Below are 14,410 nucleotides of genomic sequence, written 5' to 3' on the forward strand. Positions count from 1 at the left end.
TTTAGCTGGTTACACAGGTACTGGGAAAAAATTTTACAGAGAAAACCTATTGAAAACAAGTTGACTCAAAGATGATACTTGCTGTGGAACTACTGAAAAAAATAATTATTGATTATTTGTATGCATAGTCCAATATTTGAAGCTGTCATTAATAGGTGTATCTGTTACTTGATCTATTTGATGTTAGTCACTGAATAATTTATAATATTTTTGTTTAGCCTTTAACTGTATCCATTTATATTTTAAAAAGTGCCTGTTAAAAAGTACTCCTTGCTTAGGTTGCCTGCAGTTCATGGCCATGGCCTCTACAAAAACTTTAGATCTTACGTGCTGATTAAGGATAAGAAATTGTCATCAGAAAAATGTACCACTTAGGGTAGTTAATTTCACTTATTTTGATGTATCACCCTGACCTTTGCCAAACTTACGTTGATGATTACTGAGATGTACTCCTGTTATCTCTCTACAGCTTTAGTACAACCTCCATTACCAATTGCACAAGAGACAATGAAGGATGTTCCTTTTACTAGCCTTGTTCTACCAGTTGGCACAGTTACTAGCAATTTAGCTACTCCAACGTTATCTGCTGGAAGTGTTTTTAATCCTCTTCCAATCAACAAACCAGAATCAGATGAAAAGGGATCACATCTTACAGACCTTCAGATTTCTTCCAGTGAAAACAGTAGATCTGGTAAGATATGTCTTTATGGGCTGATGCAATCTCATACAGGAAACACCATACTTCTGAGGGTTTTTTGCAGATTGTAACCCATTGCACTAGGAACTACAGAGTAGGAAGTTTTGTGCTGGGTATCATTTTCAGTTTAAGTTGGAGGAGTGCTGGGAACCATCTTTGTGATGATCTGATGATTGATTTTCTTGGAGCTTATGCTCAGGGATGTTTCTTTCATATACTTGAAAAGTTAAGCTGAGACCAGGAGCCCTTTAAAAAAAATTGAAAAGAAATATAGTGCATTCTCACTACATTAATGTCAATGGAAAGGAGCAGGAGAGGGTAAGATAGTGTAATGTTTATAGAATTATATCAAAGTTTTTAGTACTTCTCTTGCATAAATTGGGTGATGGCAGTGGGGCTTGTCAATTTTAAGCTGCTGTACATTCTTTGCTATGAAGGGACGTTCATTTCTGTGGTATAATGTCTGTTTAGCACCTGTATGATAAAAATGATGCATGCTTGTTATAGAAACTGAGACCTTCTCAGCAGTATCATCACTGAATGCATTAACAGATGGATTAAGCTGTATTTTGGTTTGAATGCTATGTGTTACACCAGCATGTCCTGTTAACTGTTCTTCTTGTCACTGTTTTAGTGCAAAGTGATGTCTCGAGTAGCTCTGGACTTGGAGTGCAGCCACCCAGTGTCTCAAGCAGTTCTGGGCTTACTGGAGAAGGGCAACCACCCAGCGTCTCAAGTAGCTGTGGACTTGTAGGGGGAGTACAGCCACCCAGTGTTTCAAGCAGCTCTGGACTTGTAGGAGTGCAGCCACCAACTGTTTCAAGCAGTTCTGGTCTTGCAGGAGGAGTACAGCTACCTGCTGTCTCCAGTAGCTCTTCTCTTGCCAGTGGAGTTCAGCCAGCCAGTGTCTCAAGCAGCTCTGGACTTATGGCTGGAGTTCAACCACCAAGTGTCTCAAGTAGCTCAGGGCTTCTTGCTGGAGTGCACCCACCCAGTGTCTCAAGCAACCCTGGCCTTCTGACAGGAATGCAGCCACCAAGTGTCTCAAGCAGCTCAGGAGTTCTAGCAGGAGTACAGCCACCAAGTGTCTCAAGCAACTCTGGGCTTCTCATAATGCCACCACCCAATGTTTCAAGTAGTTCTGGACTTATGGGAGTGCCACCTCCAAATATTTCAAGTAGTTCTGGACTTCTGGCAATGCAGCATCCAGCTGGGGTTCAAAACATGCCTCATTTAAATATTAGTAGTCAAAGGATGCCGGGAATGCCCATCATAGATATTCGTCCAGGCCTAATGCCCCATTCACCTGGACCAAGGTTTCCATTAATGCAGCCAGGAATGCCACCGCAGCGTAGTATTCCTCCTCCAGCAATCCTTGATCCATCTCTTCACCCACCACCTCGAGGTCCTTTTCCTCCAGTAGATATTTTTAATCAACCAGAAAGACCTTTTGGAACGCCAGGAAGACAAAATATTGATAGCATTTCTAATCCAGAGAAAAGACTACCACTTGGAGGTGATAACATTCAGCAGGAAGGAGACAGAGATTATCGCTTTCCTCCAGTGGAAAACCGAGATAATCTTAACAGACCATCTCCAGTGGATGTCAGAGATTCTGTTGGACGACCACCAGTTGATCCAAGAGAGGGTATTGGGAGGCCTCCAGTAGATGGAAGAGAACACTTTGCAAGACCACATGTAGACATGAGAGAAAATTTTGGAAGACCAGGTATAGATAACCTTGGTCGCCGAGAGCATTTTGCTTTCAATTCAGACAAGCACTGGGGACAGAGAGGAGATTATGATGAAAGAGAGCACCATGCCTTCCCTATTTATGGTGGCCCTAAAGGCTTCCATGAAGACAGAGAGAGGTTTCGGCATGGGAACTATAGGTTTGATAGTAGAAGTGGTCCCAATTGGAACAGAGGATTTGAACAAGATGCTCACAGAGATTTTGATGACCGCAGAAGACCCTGGGAAAGACAGAGGGATAGGGATGACAGAGATTTTAATTTTTGCAGAGAAATTAATGGGAACAGGTTTGGAAGAGACAGAATGTCAAACAACTGGATCCCCCCTCCACATCCACGGGTGTTTGAATATTTTGATGGGGCCACTTCCCAACGCAAACCCGATAATACACCCCAGGTAAATGGTGAAAATACAGAGACAGAAAGTCAGCCACCAACGGCACAGGTGCAGGATGATCCAGAACTTTACGAAAAACTGACATCTTCCGTCGAGATAAACAAAGAGAAGAGTGACACAGAAGCTGATATAGAAAGTGAACCAGTGGTAGAAAGCACAGAAACTGAGGGGACATAATCATCACTCAGTAGGTAAAAGATACCTTTTGTAAAGTTGTCATCTCTCTGTAATAGATAAATGGCTGACCGGACCGTAGCAGTTCACTTTTGTCTGCCAGAATTAAGTTAATCTGATGTTCATGTTCATCTTTCACTTAAATAACTGTACAACTGACTTGTATAGAACACTGTTCTTAATTTGAACATGGTAGGTAAACCTTTTTTCTTTTTTTTTTTTTTTTTTTTTTTTTTTTAATTTCTCTGGTAAAGCATAAACTTGCCCCCACTTGTTTTTAATTTCACAAAGATAAAATAACAGCTTGTCAAACAAAGACTTCCTATGGAAGAAAGTGGAATTTTTTAGATACTACCCTTAGGTTGGCTATCGAAATTGTCATACTTGAAAAGAGGTGCTGGTGTATCTTGTCCGTGTTTTTAGGCTGCTGCAGAATTTTAAAGTATAGACAAAGCTGTGATATTTTATGTTCCTACAATTCGGCAGAAAAAAGAGATGGCCCATGTTATTTAAGGAGCATAACACAGAGATTAAAAGTGATTTTGTAAAATCTACACTATAGTCTCTGTTTTCTCTAAAGTAAGTGTTCGTGATTTGTTCTCGTACTGCAGTGGGTTTAAAAAAATGAAAAAGTACATTTTAATGTTGGGTGCATTTTGTTTTTAGATGCCAATAAAGCATATTTGTTTGATAACAGTGTTCTAGGTATTGTATTTTTTTAAAAACTTGCAAGCTCTAATAACTTGGAATCAGCAATGATATGTGCTTAGCTAGTTGTTGCAAAAGGTTTATTTTACTTTTGTAAGACCAATGCAACAGTTAAGTGTGCAAGAAGAGTATGGTTTTTACATCATAAATCATGCAGTCAGTTTATGTAAATAATATATGTATGTAAATATATGTGTAAACTGTTTGTAGATACCACTTTTTCTGTGGGTGCCTGTGTATGTGCACACACTCACAGAATATTGTAGACAGTTCAATAAAACTGAAATAAAACTAGGTTGTAAAGACTTGCCTTTCACCTTCTTTAGGTAGTAAGATAACAAAATCTATTTCACTGCAATACTGTCAAGCTTATCTTTACCTTCTCATGCTCATTGTTATGATGTTCTTACTACTTCTAGAAGGTGGAACAATATATACTGTAAGAATATACAGTAGGATTTTAGCTTACTTTTTAAAATGCAGATATGCATGAAGCCAAAATTTAAGCAAATACTTGCATTGTCTTATTTTGTAATATATTAGGTATTCTGGCTATATAGTGGTAGTGTTTGAGTACTTTGTGTTTATTTGCTTTCAGTGACTCAAAATCCAGAAATGTTGCACGAAAAGTAAAAAGCTGTTGTTGGTCTAAAAAACCCTACATGTTTTTAACAGAAATAAGGGGGTCTGTGTTTTGGTGGCTTAATATTGAAGTAGAACCTCATGTTAAAATGTTGAGATGAATTGGCTGCTTAGGTAAATCAGTAGTGCTATTCTCTCTTGTTTCACCTACTTTGCTGCTTGTATATCCTTTACATTGGTGATGAAAGATTTGCCTAAAGGGTAATGTCAGATTTTCAATTTGTTCCACTCAAGTGCACTTCACCAGATTTTTTCAATATATACCTTTTGTTAAAATTCTGTGATGGAAAGCATGCTTTCACTCAGTTTTGAGAAAGTTGTTTTTCTCTTGCATAATGGGATCCAAGGGTAGATTCTGTTACTCAAATGCCCCTTTGATGGAAGAAACATCTTTAGCTCAGATTAGAATTGTGAACTTTAACATTAAAGCATTAATGGGCAAGTTTTAATTCCCCTTCTACTTCCCCCAAAGGGGTGAAAGTATGAGAATGTCACATGGATATATAGCATAAGCATGCCTTTGAACGTAGAAGCAAGTTACTCGTGTGTGTTGCCCTCTCCCTCTGGGGTATTTTTTCATGCTGTGGTATGGTTCAGTTTTTCAATTACACGTACTTTAATTCTGGATAGTAAACAAGCTGTCAGCTTAGTGAAGGTAGCCCTTTGAAAGACTGGACTTGAATGAATGATTCTTTATCTGCCATGCAAGAAGTAGACATTAGGATGTAGTGAGGTATGCATTAAATTACTGTTGCTTTGAAATAGACCTTGCTGATGTGTTTATTACCAGAACATGTCTGGGAGTTAAGATGGACAATGTTTAAGATAAAAGTAACTTCATGAGCAGACTCTGGCTCAAAGAACTTGACTGATGATGCTGCTGTACCACCTACTAGTAGTATTCTGGTCAGGAGGTTATGGTTGTGTGAAAGTTCAAACGCACAAAATAGCTATAAGGATACTTTATGAACTTAAGAGATTTCCTTATTTTATTTTAATATGTGCATTTTGAAAACACCTCTGTCATAGACCACATAAATAGTTTAAGTCAAACACATATTGGCAGTAGCTTTACTTTTAAACATTTTGTTAAATGCCTCTTTAAAATTTAAAGTTCATCTGCTTTTCCTAAACTGGGACTAGCAGTAGGCTGAATTGCTCACAGTATGATGGTTAAGGTAAATTACCAGGTGAGAGATGTTGAACAATTTGGTTGCTAATGGTATAAAACAATGTATTATTTAATGATTTTTCTATCTGTTAATATCTTTCAAGCATCAATAAATTGGCTACTGTACATATGTTATACCATCAATTTCTAACAATTATTTTATTTTTTTGTAGAATAAAAGTTTTTTGTACATTTTTCAGTTGCATCATGTTGACAGCTAGAATTACTCAATTTCTCACTTTATTAATGTAGCATTCAGCCAAATATTACCAACATAGCCATATTCAGAAGTTCAGAAGGAACTTAATATTTATCTTGCCAGTAGGAATTTTTAAATCTTTTAGTGTGAGTGAAGACTCCTTTTTAAGGGTAGATGAAGCCATTGTAAGCCAACACGTGCACCTTTCAGTGCTGTCCTGAGATCCAGGTCAGTTCATTGATGTGGTTCATGGTAGTGACATGGAATTTTTCCTTATGCAAGAGGAAGAATAATAATGGGACAGAAACAAGGTGGGGAGTAGCAGTTCTGGCTTGTGCCTGTTTAAAACTTGCTCTAGTGATGAAGAGTGTCAATCCTAGCAACTGAAGAAGCTGATCTGCTATTTAATAAGTAACATAAGTACTGAAAACTATTTTGAGTAGCTTTGTAGACAACACAACATATTTAGGCATGCACACTACTGAAAAGCCTTAGTTGTAATTTATTTGATGTATTTATTTGCTTTGTAAAACACCCTGTGATTCTGATCCTCTACTGTACTATACTTGAGTAGAATGCTATGTCTATAAAGATTATGAAGATGAAACATGGCCTTCCTTTGCTTTAAGGACATGATTGCTGAAGCCTTTTTCTGTGAAATATTGGTACACTTTCATTTTTTTTATGTAGTGCTTCACGTTGTTATAACAAACTCAAGGAAACATTCTGTTAGATTCCTTGCTTCAGTAGAGTACTATAGCATTCTTCAAGTCATTTCAGTGATTTAAAGGCTTTATTTGGGAAGTTAAGGTACACTTACCTTGAATAAAGGAAGACAGGAATACTTTAATCAGTCTGTAGTGTAGCATGCAGAGACATCACTTAAGCTCAGTTGGAAAATTATCAAATAAGCTGTCTCTAGGAGATATATATATAAAATAAGCAAATTTACCGCAGAATTATCTCAAAGTAGAGCATCAGCAGTTTTGAACATGTGCAGAATACATTATGCCAGTCAACACTTAAGATACTACTTTTCTTGATGCATATTCCACTAACTCAAGTCTTTGGATTGTTTGATTTGAAAATGGTCAAAATGAATCCCAAATCCCATCACTTCTATTTTTGGTATTTTTTTTAAAAAAGCATCATAGTAAGGGTGACTGTTTTGTCTCTTGATAATGGGAGCTAAAGAGATATCAGTACATATTCAGAGTATCAGGAGTCATCAGGAGTAACTAGAATAATTTTTTCTTCTTGTTAATTCACATAATGAAAGGACTTTCCTGTTGACAGCTATTGCTGATTCTTTGAATTTTACATTAGTCATATTTTACTTTCAAGTGCTGAGCTTCCAGAAGTAAGAATGTACTGTGAAGCTGTCTACTTGTGTAGTTGAGAGGTTGATTTAAAAGACATAAAGGCAGCATATTTTTTTTTAAATTCGAATCTGTTCTGAACAAGAACGGCAAAAGCATCTTTCCACTACATTGCTTTAGTTTATGCATTCTCATCAGCAGAAACTTGCAGAGGCAAAGAGAATATCATATTCAAAGCCTTTCCTAATTGTAACTAGTCTTATTTTTCTCCTCAAAGGATCATTTTAGTGATGTTTTTTCCTTTCACTTAGTCTGTACAGGTTCTCTGGGTACTCAATAAACATTTTTATTAGTGTATGAACATGGTATTTCATATTCAAGAAAAGTCAAGCCACTAAAAAGAAACATTGCATCTTCTTAAGAGCAGTAGCTTTTAGCAGAGATGTAGACGATCTGAAAAGGTACTCTGCTCAGGGATTGGCTCATAAAAACATCTATTAATAGGGCTTATATTGAAGTTGGTAAGCTTTAAAATTGTATTTGGCAATACAATTCTTGTATTCCTGTCTATCTTGCATGAACTTGATAAAAAAGGGTAATCTCATTGAATATCCTACTTGTAATATCTTTTGGATGCTCTGCTACCAAAGATTTGAGAAAGAGAGGGAGAAGTGGTCCATGCATTCTTAAAAATCAAGAGGCTTTTAAGATATGTTGTCCAGTGAAGATGAATGTATTCTCTTAAGCTTAAAATGAACATTTCAGCACTTGCATAGTAATAGTGATTTAGGGTTATCACTGGTTTACTGATCTTATTCTATATTTTGTCTTTTTTCTTTTACAATTGGCTCATTAATGCTAATTTTAAATTTTCTCTCCTTCCTATCAGATGAAACCATGTTAATGCATTCAGACTAGGGACTGTTTTGTGCTTTACAAAAAAAATCTGATCGGAGAGTATTTTCAACCTGTAGACAGGTTAGTTGAATATTTTTTCCTTCTTCTAACAGTGCTTTCATGCTACAGTTTTCCTCTTGAATGATTTTTGCTATGCATATCTGTTTTAATGGATATGTGTTCACATTAGCATGTATCAGGCTTCTTGTGAAATGCAGAAAAATTGTGAGATTCTTTAAGGCAGATAACATGATGCATCTCCAAAATGAGTGTAGACTTCACAGCTATATTGGTTTGTATATTGGAGCATTGTATTATTTTGGAGAATTACAGTTATTTGCATGCCAGTGCAAAAAATGTTTAATAGGTGAAAAGTATTAAATGGATATAGAATTGTTAACTTGCATGTAGAGTGGTAGGATTCACATAGGCCATAGATGAAGGGACTTTGGATCTGACTGGCACTTCCACACTAAGGGAGAGGTCATACTATAATTACATCTGGGAAGATAAGAAATGTAGCTTACTCTTGGTAACAGCAGGAATTAAGTAGAGCTAATCTTAGTGTTTCAGGTCACTTCTAAAAAATCCATCTGCCATTGTTTAGATAAAGAAGGCTCTATTATAGTCACTTCAGCTGATCACAGGGAAAAATTACTTTGGATTTATGCTGTTTCTGAAGTAATCCAATCTTGCTCAGCAATGCAGTGAAATGTGTTTTTAAGTGTGCCTTAAGTTTTTCCTTATGAAAAGGAGCAAGTATTTCAAACTTCAGACTAAGATGTGGACAAAATCAATAAATTTTTGTAGAATTTATAATGTAATTTTGGGTTTAGTGATTTTCTGCAATAAAATCTGTGCTATTTCAGCAGTGTAGATACATAAATAGTAAATGGACACTCAACTTTAAAAATTTACTGAAAGTTGTAATGGCTGTCCAGTTCAGTTTTGATTTATTCTCACATCCTTGCAATACATCATTTTTTAAAGTACCTGTGTCACAGAACAGAATTCCTCTTACCACAAATTAGAAATACCTTTAAATTATGTAATTCAGTTGCATATTTAAGTATCTCAGTAGATAAAAGAGTACATTTCACAGTAGTATCCTGGTTTGGAAGGTCATAGCTTCAGTATAATTTGCTTTCTTCCATCTGTAGAAAATAACAGTTTTCTTGATTAAAATTATTACATTACCTTTCATGTTATTTCTAGAGACTCTTAAGATGCTGCTACTTCAGTCTTAGTACTAAACCAGTATGTGATAGGCGGCCTCACTTGTTTATTACCTGTGATACATCCTTACTGGCTTCATTGGATCCAGAATTTCAAACACTATCTTGTGTGTCTCAGTTTCTTCTTTAGCAGCCTTCAGAAAAGCAGATGGTAGAAGGTTATCTGGTTCTGGTTTCATCGATTTTTCTACTTCTTTTAAGCCCAAAGCCATCTAGGAGATTTTTTTTTTTTTTAATTTCAAATCCTCCTCCTGCGTTGTAAGTATTTAGGAGTGGGCACCACTAATTGTTTTGAGATTCTAAGGGTATGGTGGAATAGACTGTACAAAATTGCAAGCACTGTACTTTCCTAGTCCTGTACTGGGAAATTTATGGAATGAAAGAGGAAGCAAAATAAATTCAAGCTAGTTAAACACGTTAGTCTTATCTTCTGGCTCTACCAAAGTGATCATATTTCTAAATAGATCTTTTCACAGCAGTACATAGAGCAGCCTTGTAATACACGGTCACTGTTCTTTGTTTGGAATCTGTTATGTCCTCTGGATTTTTTTCCCTGTCCACTTACTGATTTTTTAAAAGGTTGTGTTTTATTTAAATAGCATTTTTCCTTCAAGTGATTTAAAGAAAAATGAGTGCACTAGGTTAATGCATTTTTCTTATTCCATGTTAGAATGTGCTGCCTAACACCTCAATAAATTTCTTTCTCCAACGAAAAGTTCTTACATTTCTGTATTAACTAGAATAGAAATAAGAATGGATGACATGTAAAAAAGAAATAAAATTTTATCGAAAATTGCCTATTTTTGTCATAATAGTCTGGTTCCAACATGGTCAAGAGTGAAAATGGCATTTTTCACAACACCTGGCAGTTGATGCTGTCACTGGAGCGCAACTTGAAAAGAAATCAGTGTGAGCCCAGGAGCTGCCCCATGCAGTATTTGTACACTTTAAGTGAATACCAAGGTCTTGCATTTCCCTTCTCCACTTCTTACCTTGTCACGAGGTATTTCAGTCGTACTCACAGTGGAGAAGTTTAGCCAACATTTTGCCTGAAAATTAGGAAGAACTTCACTTTTCCCAACTTTGAAAATTAATTTTTTCTAAATGTCTCTCAGTATAGAAAAGCAAGCAAACATAAATTGAAAAAGAAAAATACATAAAAGCAATTTTCTGAACATTTGTAACGTTTTATGGGTAAGGAAACAAGACAAAAGAAAAGTCTGCCGGAGACCTAAAAGGGTTTTAATTCATGGTTTGTTTTACCACCTGGTTCACTTTTTTTGAAAGCTCTTTAAAAATTATGTTTTCATAGAGGACTTTCCCAAGAAATTTCACTGATGTGCTTTTTTTGTCTCATTACTTTTTTTCAAAACTGAGACATCCTAAGCATCTTATAATACAGCTTTGAAATTACATATCCTATCTTACAGTAATTCTCTAGCACTGACTTAAGCTACATAGTACAAGATACACAATACATCAGATTTTTATTTTTTAAACAACTGATGTACATTCACGTATATGTCCATTTTATGGAAGCTTCTGGAAAGCTTAGCTACAGTATTTATGGTCCATACCATACGTACGATGGTGTTTCTGCAGCTGACACATCTTTGTTTTTCCTTCCCTCTTGCTGTGTCAAAGGAATCAATTAGACATGGGGGTGTCCACATACAGATTTAAGTGTACGTTATCCCCCAAAATGAGGTGAATATTTAAAAAATCTCAGTATTGAGTTAGGGTTCTAAATTTCCCTTCCTATGAAAATACCACAAGTTTTCATCTCAAGCTGTGAGGTAACACAGTGCAAACAGGTCCAGGCAAATTGCTGTTGTGCCTTACAGGTTCATAGGTGGACACGTCAGGAGTGGGCAAGGCTTCAGCTGGACAGGCACAAGGCTCCCACTCTCATGGGGATCAAGGTTTTTTTTCTGCCTGAGCCACAATAACTTTTACTATAGCTGGCAGCAGAATAGTCTTTTTATCCTGAATTTTGTCACGTTGTTAATATTTATAGATAGGAGAAATATTTTAAGTTAACTATTATGTTTTTTGAGTTAAGTATTGCTGGCAAGTCAGATTTGTGAAGCAGGAGCTGAAACTGAGCTCTGCTATGAACAAGAAAGAAGAGAGGTGATTAAATGAATATAGGTGCTTATTGGGATTGTTCTGAAACAAAATTGCTTCGGAAGATACTATAGGTGTATTTCTAGGTCTTGCTCCCTGGGGAAAGGCCACATTTTAAATTCTGAAACTTTCCAGGGTTCTGACCTTCTGTAATACTAGCAGAAGGTGGGTTCCTCAAATGCACCACTCACTTGCATTTGCTTTCCCATTGCTTGTGTGATCTTCACCATGCTTAGTAACAGGTGGCAGCAAGGTGCTGCATCCCATCATCATCTCTGTTCCTAACCAAGATGTGCTTAGATCTCCTCCAGTGGCATTTTGAATCCTGATGGCATTGTTCCTTATATCTGAAGAATTTTAAATAGGAAAATTGGTGGGTTTTGTCACAAATTCTCTACTGGAGTGATAAAATACTTCCCCAGGTTGTATTTTCAGTCTCATTTCCTTGGTAAAAGTTCTTTGCAGTGAGCGTTTCAAAGCTGATCGCTATGGCATGGTTTTCTGTGTCTTCAGTCTGAAAATGGAGTTTTGATGGGTTTTGAAGGAACAGTTTTTGATATATTATTTCTATTTCTGTATGCTTTCCCCCCCTGTATAAAATAGAGATGTCCAGCCAGCCACTGCAGCCTCCTTTTCACAGCTTCCTTTAGAAGGAAGTTCTACTGTGTCCGCAAAATACACGTGCAGCTTTATACAGTTTTTGAACCCCTCTTTGTAGCAAGCCCTCGGAGACAGGAAAATGTAAATGGCAACTGGATGAGTTGCTCCTCTAGTTAACTGTTGTCTGTACTTCATTTTAAGGATCATATATGAATTACAAGGCCAGCAGCTCACTAACTCTTTTGTGAAGTGTGGTCATTTCTAAAATATTTGTTCTGAACACCTGAAATGCCAAACAAAGCTGTAGTGAAATGAGGCAACCAGGTGCCACTAATTGTCAGGCACAGGTGGGCTTAACACAAGCTCATGCCCACTGCCTGGCAATTAGTGGCACCTGGTTGCCTCATTTCACTACACAAAGCTCTAAGCCCTCCTATTGCCCATGAAGTGCACAGATGCTGGGTATTGCCAGGTCTTAAGGCAAACAATCCCTTCTATATGTGCCTTTCAATGTGTCTTCTTTAAAAGCAAAACACCATTGCAGTAGTGGTGAGAGGAGTTGAATATCCCCTGCTCACAGAAGTAATTGACATGAGTATCCTATCTTTTACACCAGTGCCTTTAATTGTCATCAGGTGGGGGTTAAATCTTTCTTGAATCAAGGAATTTCTGTAAACAAACACATATTCTGGCAGTATAAGCTGCAGTACAAGAAATTTTAATCAGTTTCTTTTTATTCTTTTATCCTTTTATCTTTGTATCTTGTATCTCAGTAGATAGTTCTATGGACAGTTTGCTTCTTGAAAAAAAAAAATTATTTTAGTTGTTTATTAACTTCTCTCAAATTGTTTTCTGCATTTGTTTCCATCTGAGAGTATCACAACATAATGTGAGAGAGAAGGATGTAAAAATGAGCAGCTAAGCAACAGCAGAATAGTACAGGAACTGGGAAATCTGTTCTAGCAGGAATGAGGAGCAAGTTGTGTGCAGGAAAAGGGGAGATATTTGAAGCTCTGTCACCTTACCTGTGGCTAATGATGCAGTATTTTTTTCTACATGATGAAAAGTGATGAGCACTTTCCTAATCAAATCCATAGGCAGTAACGAGCTGTCACATGATGGAATATCATAGTATTCTTCTCTCAAGAGTTGCTGGTTTTGTGAAAATCAAACTCTGTAGAAGCTCCTACCAGAAAGATGCAAAGTGTTGCCTGTTCTAAAACATTTTCTAAGGAAATTTTTTAGTGATACAACAAATGAGATTTGATATTTCTTTTTTTAGTGTTTTAGTATTGATTAAGTGTGTTTATAGAATGGTCAGCAGTGACCAAAGGGAAGTTTACTTTGATTTTGAAGAACTGTGATATTACAGGATTTGTGAGGATTATTAAGTGAAGTTGCTAGGTTTTCTGTCTGTTTTCACTTGGTTATAAAGTAGAATTGGTGCCCAACTAGCTGACTACTGTTGGGGGTTAACACTGATATACTTTGGCATTTTGTTTTGTTTTAGGTTGTGGTGATTTAAAACATGCAAGAGTTTGTGTTATGTCAGCTTGGCAGAATATGGATGTGTAACCCTGTGAACAGTCAAGAGGAGCCTTGTAAACTAAGGAGGAATAATTATTGCAAGACATGATGTTTGTAAAAGATATGTTAAAGGGAAAAAAGTTATTCTGAAAACAAGAAATGCTGAATCCTGTATTTATGAGTAAGGTGTCTGTCTTTAGTTTGATAGAAGCCATAATGAAAAACAGCTATAAAAGTTGGTAGGAAAGAATCTGGCCAACTTTTAAAGTAAAGTAAAAGCTGATTGCAGTTTCTTTGCTAAGGTCTTTAAGAATAGGCTGTTTGACTTGGAAAAGAACCTCGGTGACTGAAATCTAACCGTATGCCTATTTTGAAGTCCTTTTTGAAAATGTAGTTTGCACTGCAGCTACAGTAGCAACGTAGGGCCAGTAACTTGCAATCTGTAACAAGTATCTTTGAGCAAGGGACGTTACCCAATTTTCTTTTTAATTTCAAAATAAAAAGAAAAAAGCAAATATTTATTTCTTTGACTTTTCGGAAGTAATTGTGTTACCTCTTTTTACTATTGTTTGCAGTTAAGGTGTCTTTTCTTCCGTGGATTTAGCTTCTGCTTTATTAAATCTGTTGTCTGAGTCACGGTTGTGGCTGTGAAACCAGCAGAGGGTGCTCAGAACATACTTAGTCCTGTCTGTTTCTTCAGTGTCACATTGGTGGTGTTACACAGAAACCAGATAGCTGCCCTCTTAAGCCCTATTCAGGTGAGGTACCACATGACTTGACCACAGTGCTTGAAATAATTCACTGTTGTGCTTCAGTGCTTCCATTCAGTTCGTGCATGTACATCCTAACTGGGGTTAATCTTTCCCCTCAGTTGTGTGCCGGGCTCAGGCTCAAGTTACTACACAGCTGGCTTTTTAACATCTGATATACCTAACAGTGATTACGTAGTCATCATTTTCACAGATC

General features: G+C 36.8%; 1 protein-coding gene across 5 annotated transcripts in view; it reads left to right on the forward strand.

The window, feature by feature from the left end:
• SCAF8 (SR-related CTD associated factor 8) overlaps window positions 1-14,410 on the forward strand; it is a 92,879-nt gene that overhangs the window by 51,809 nt on the left and 26,660 nt on the right. For 2 of the 5 annotated variants that reach the window (XM_071740610.1, XM_071740613.1), the window contains exons 19-20: window positions 470-691; window positions 1,332-3,713. In XM_071740610.1, the coding sequence (XP_071596711.1) occupies window positions 470-691; window positions 1,332-3,022 (1,913 nt within the window). In that variant the 3' untranslated portion in view covers window positions 3,023-3,713. Of the gene's footprint in view, window positions 1-469; window positions 692-1,331; window positions 3,714-7,947; window positions 9,988-14,410 lie in introns of those variants that run through there. The other 3 variants (XR_011725225.1, XM_071740612.1, XM_071740611.1) reach the window with 3 other exon arrangements.

Source organism: Heliangelus exortis, chromosome 3 (genome assembly GCF_036169615.1).
Source record: "Heliangelus exortis chromosome 3, bHelExo1.hap1, whole genome shotgun sequence".
NCBI classification, from domain to species: Eukaryota; Metazoa; Chordata; class Aves; order Apodiformes; family Trochilidae; genus Heliangelus; species Heliangelus exortis.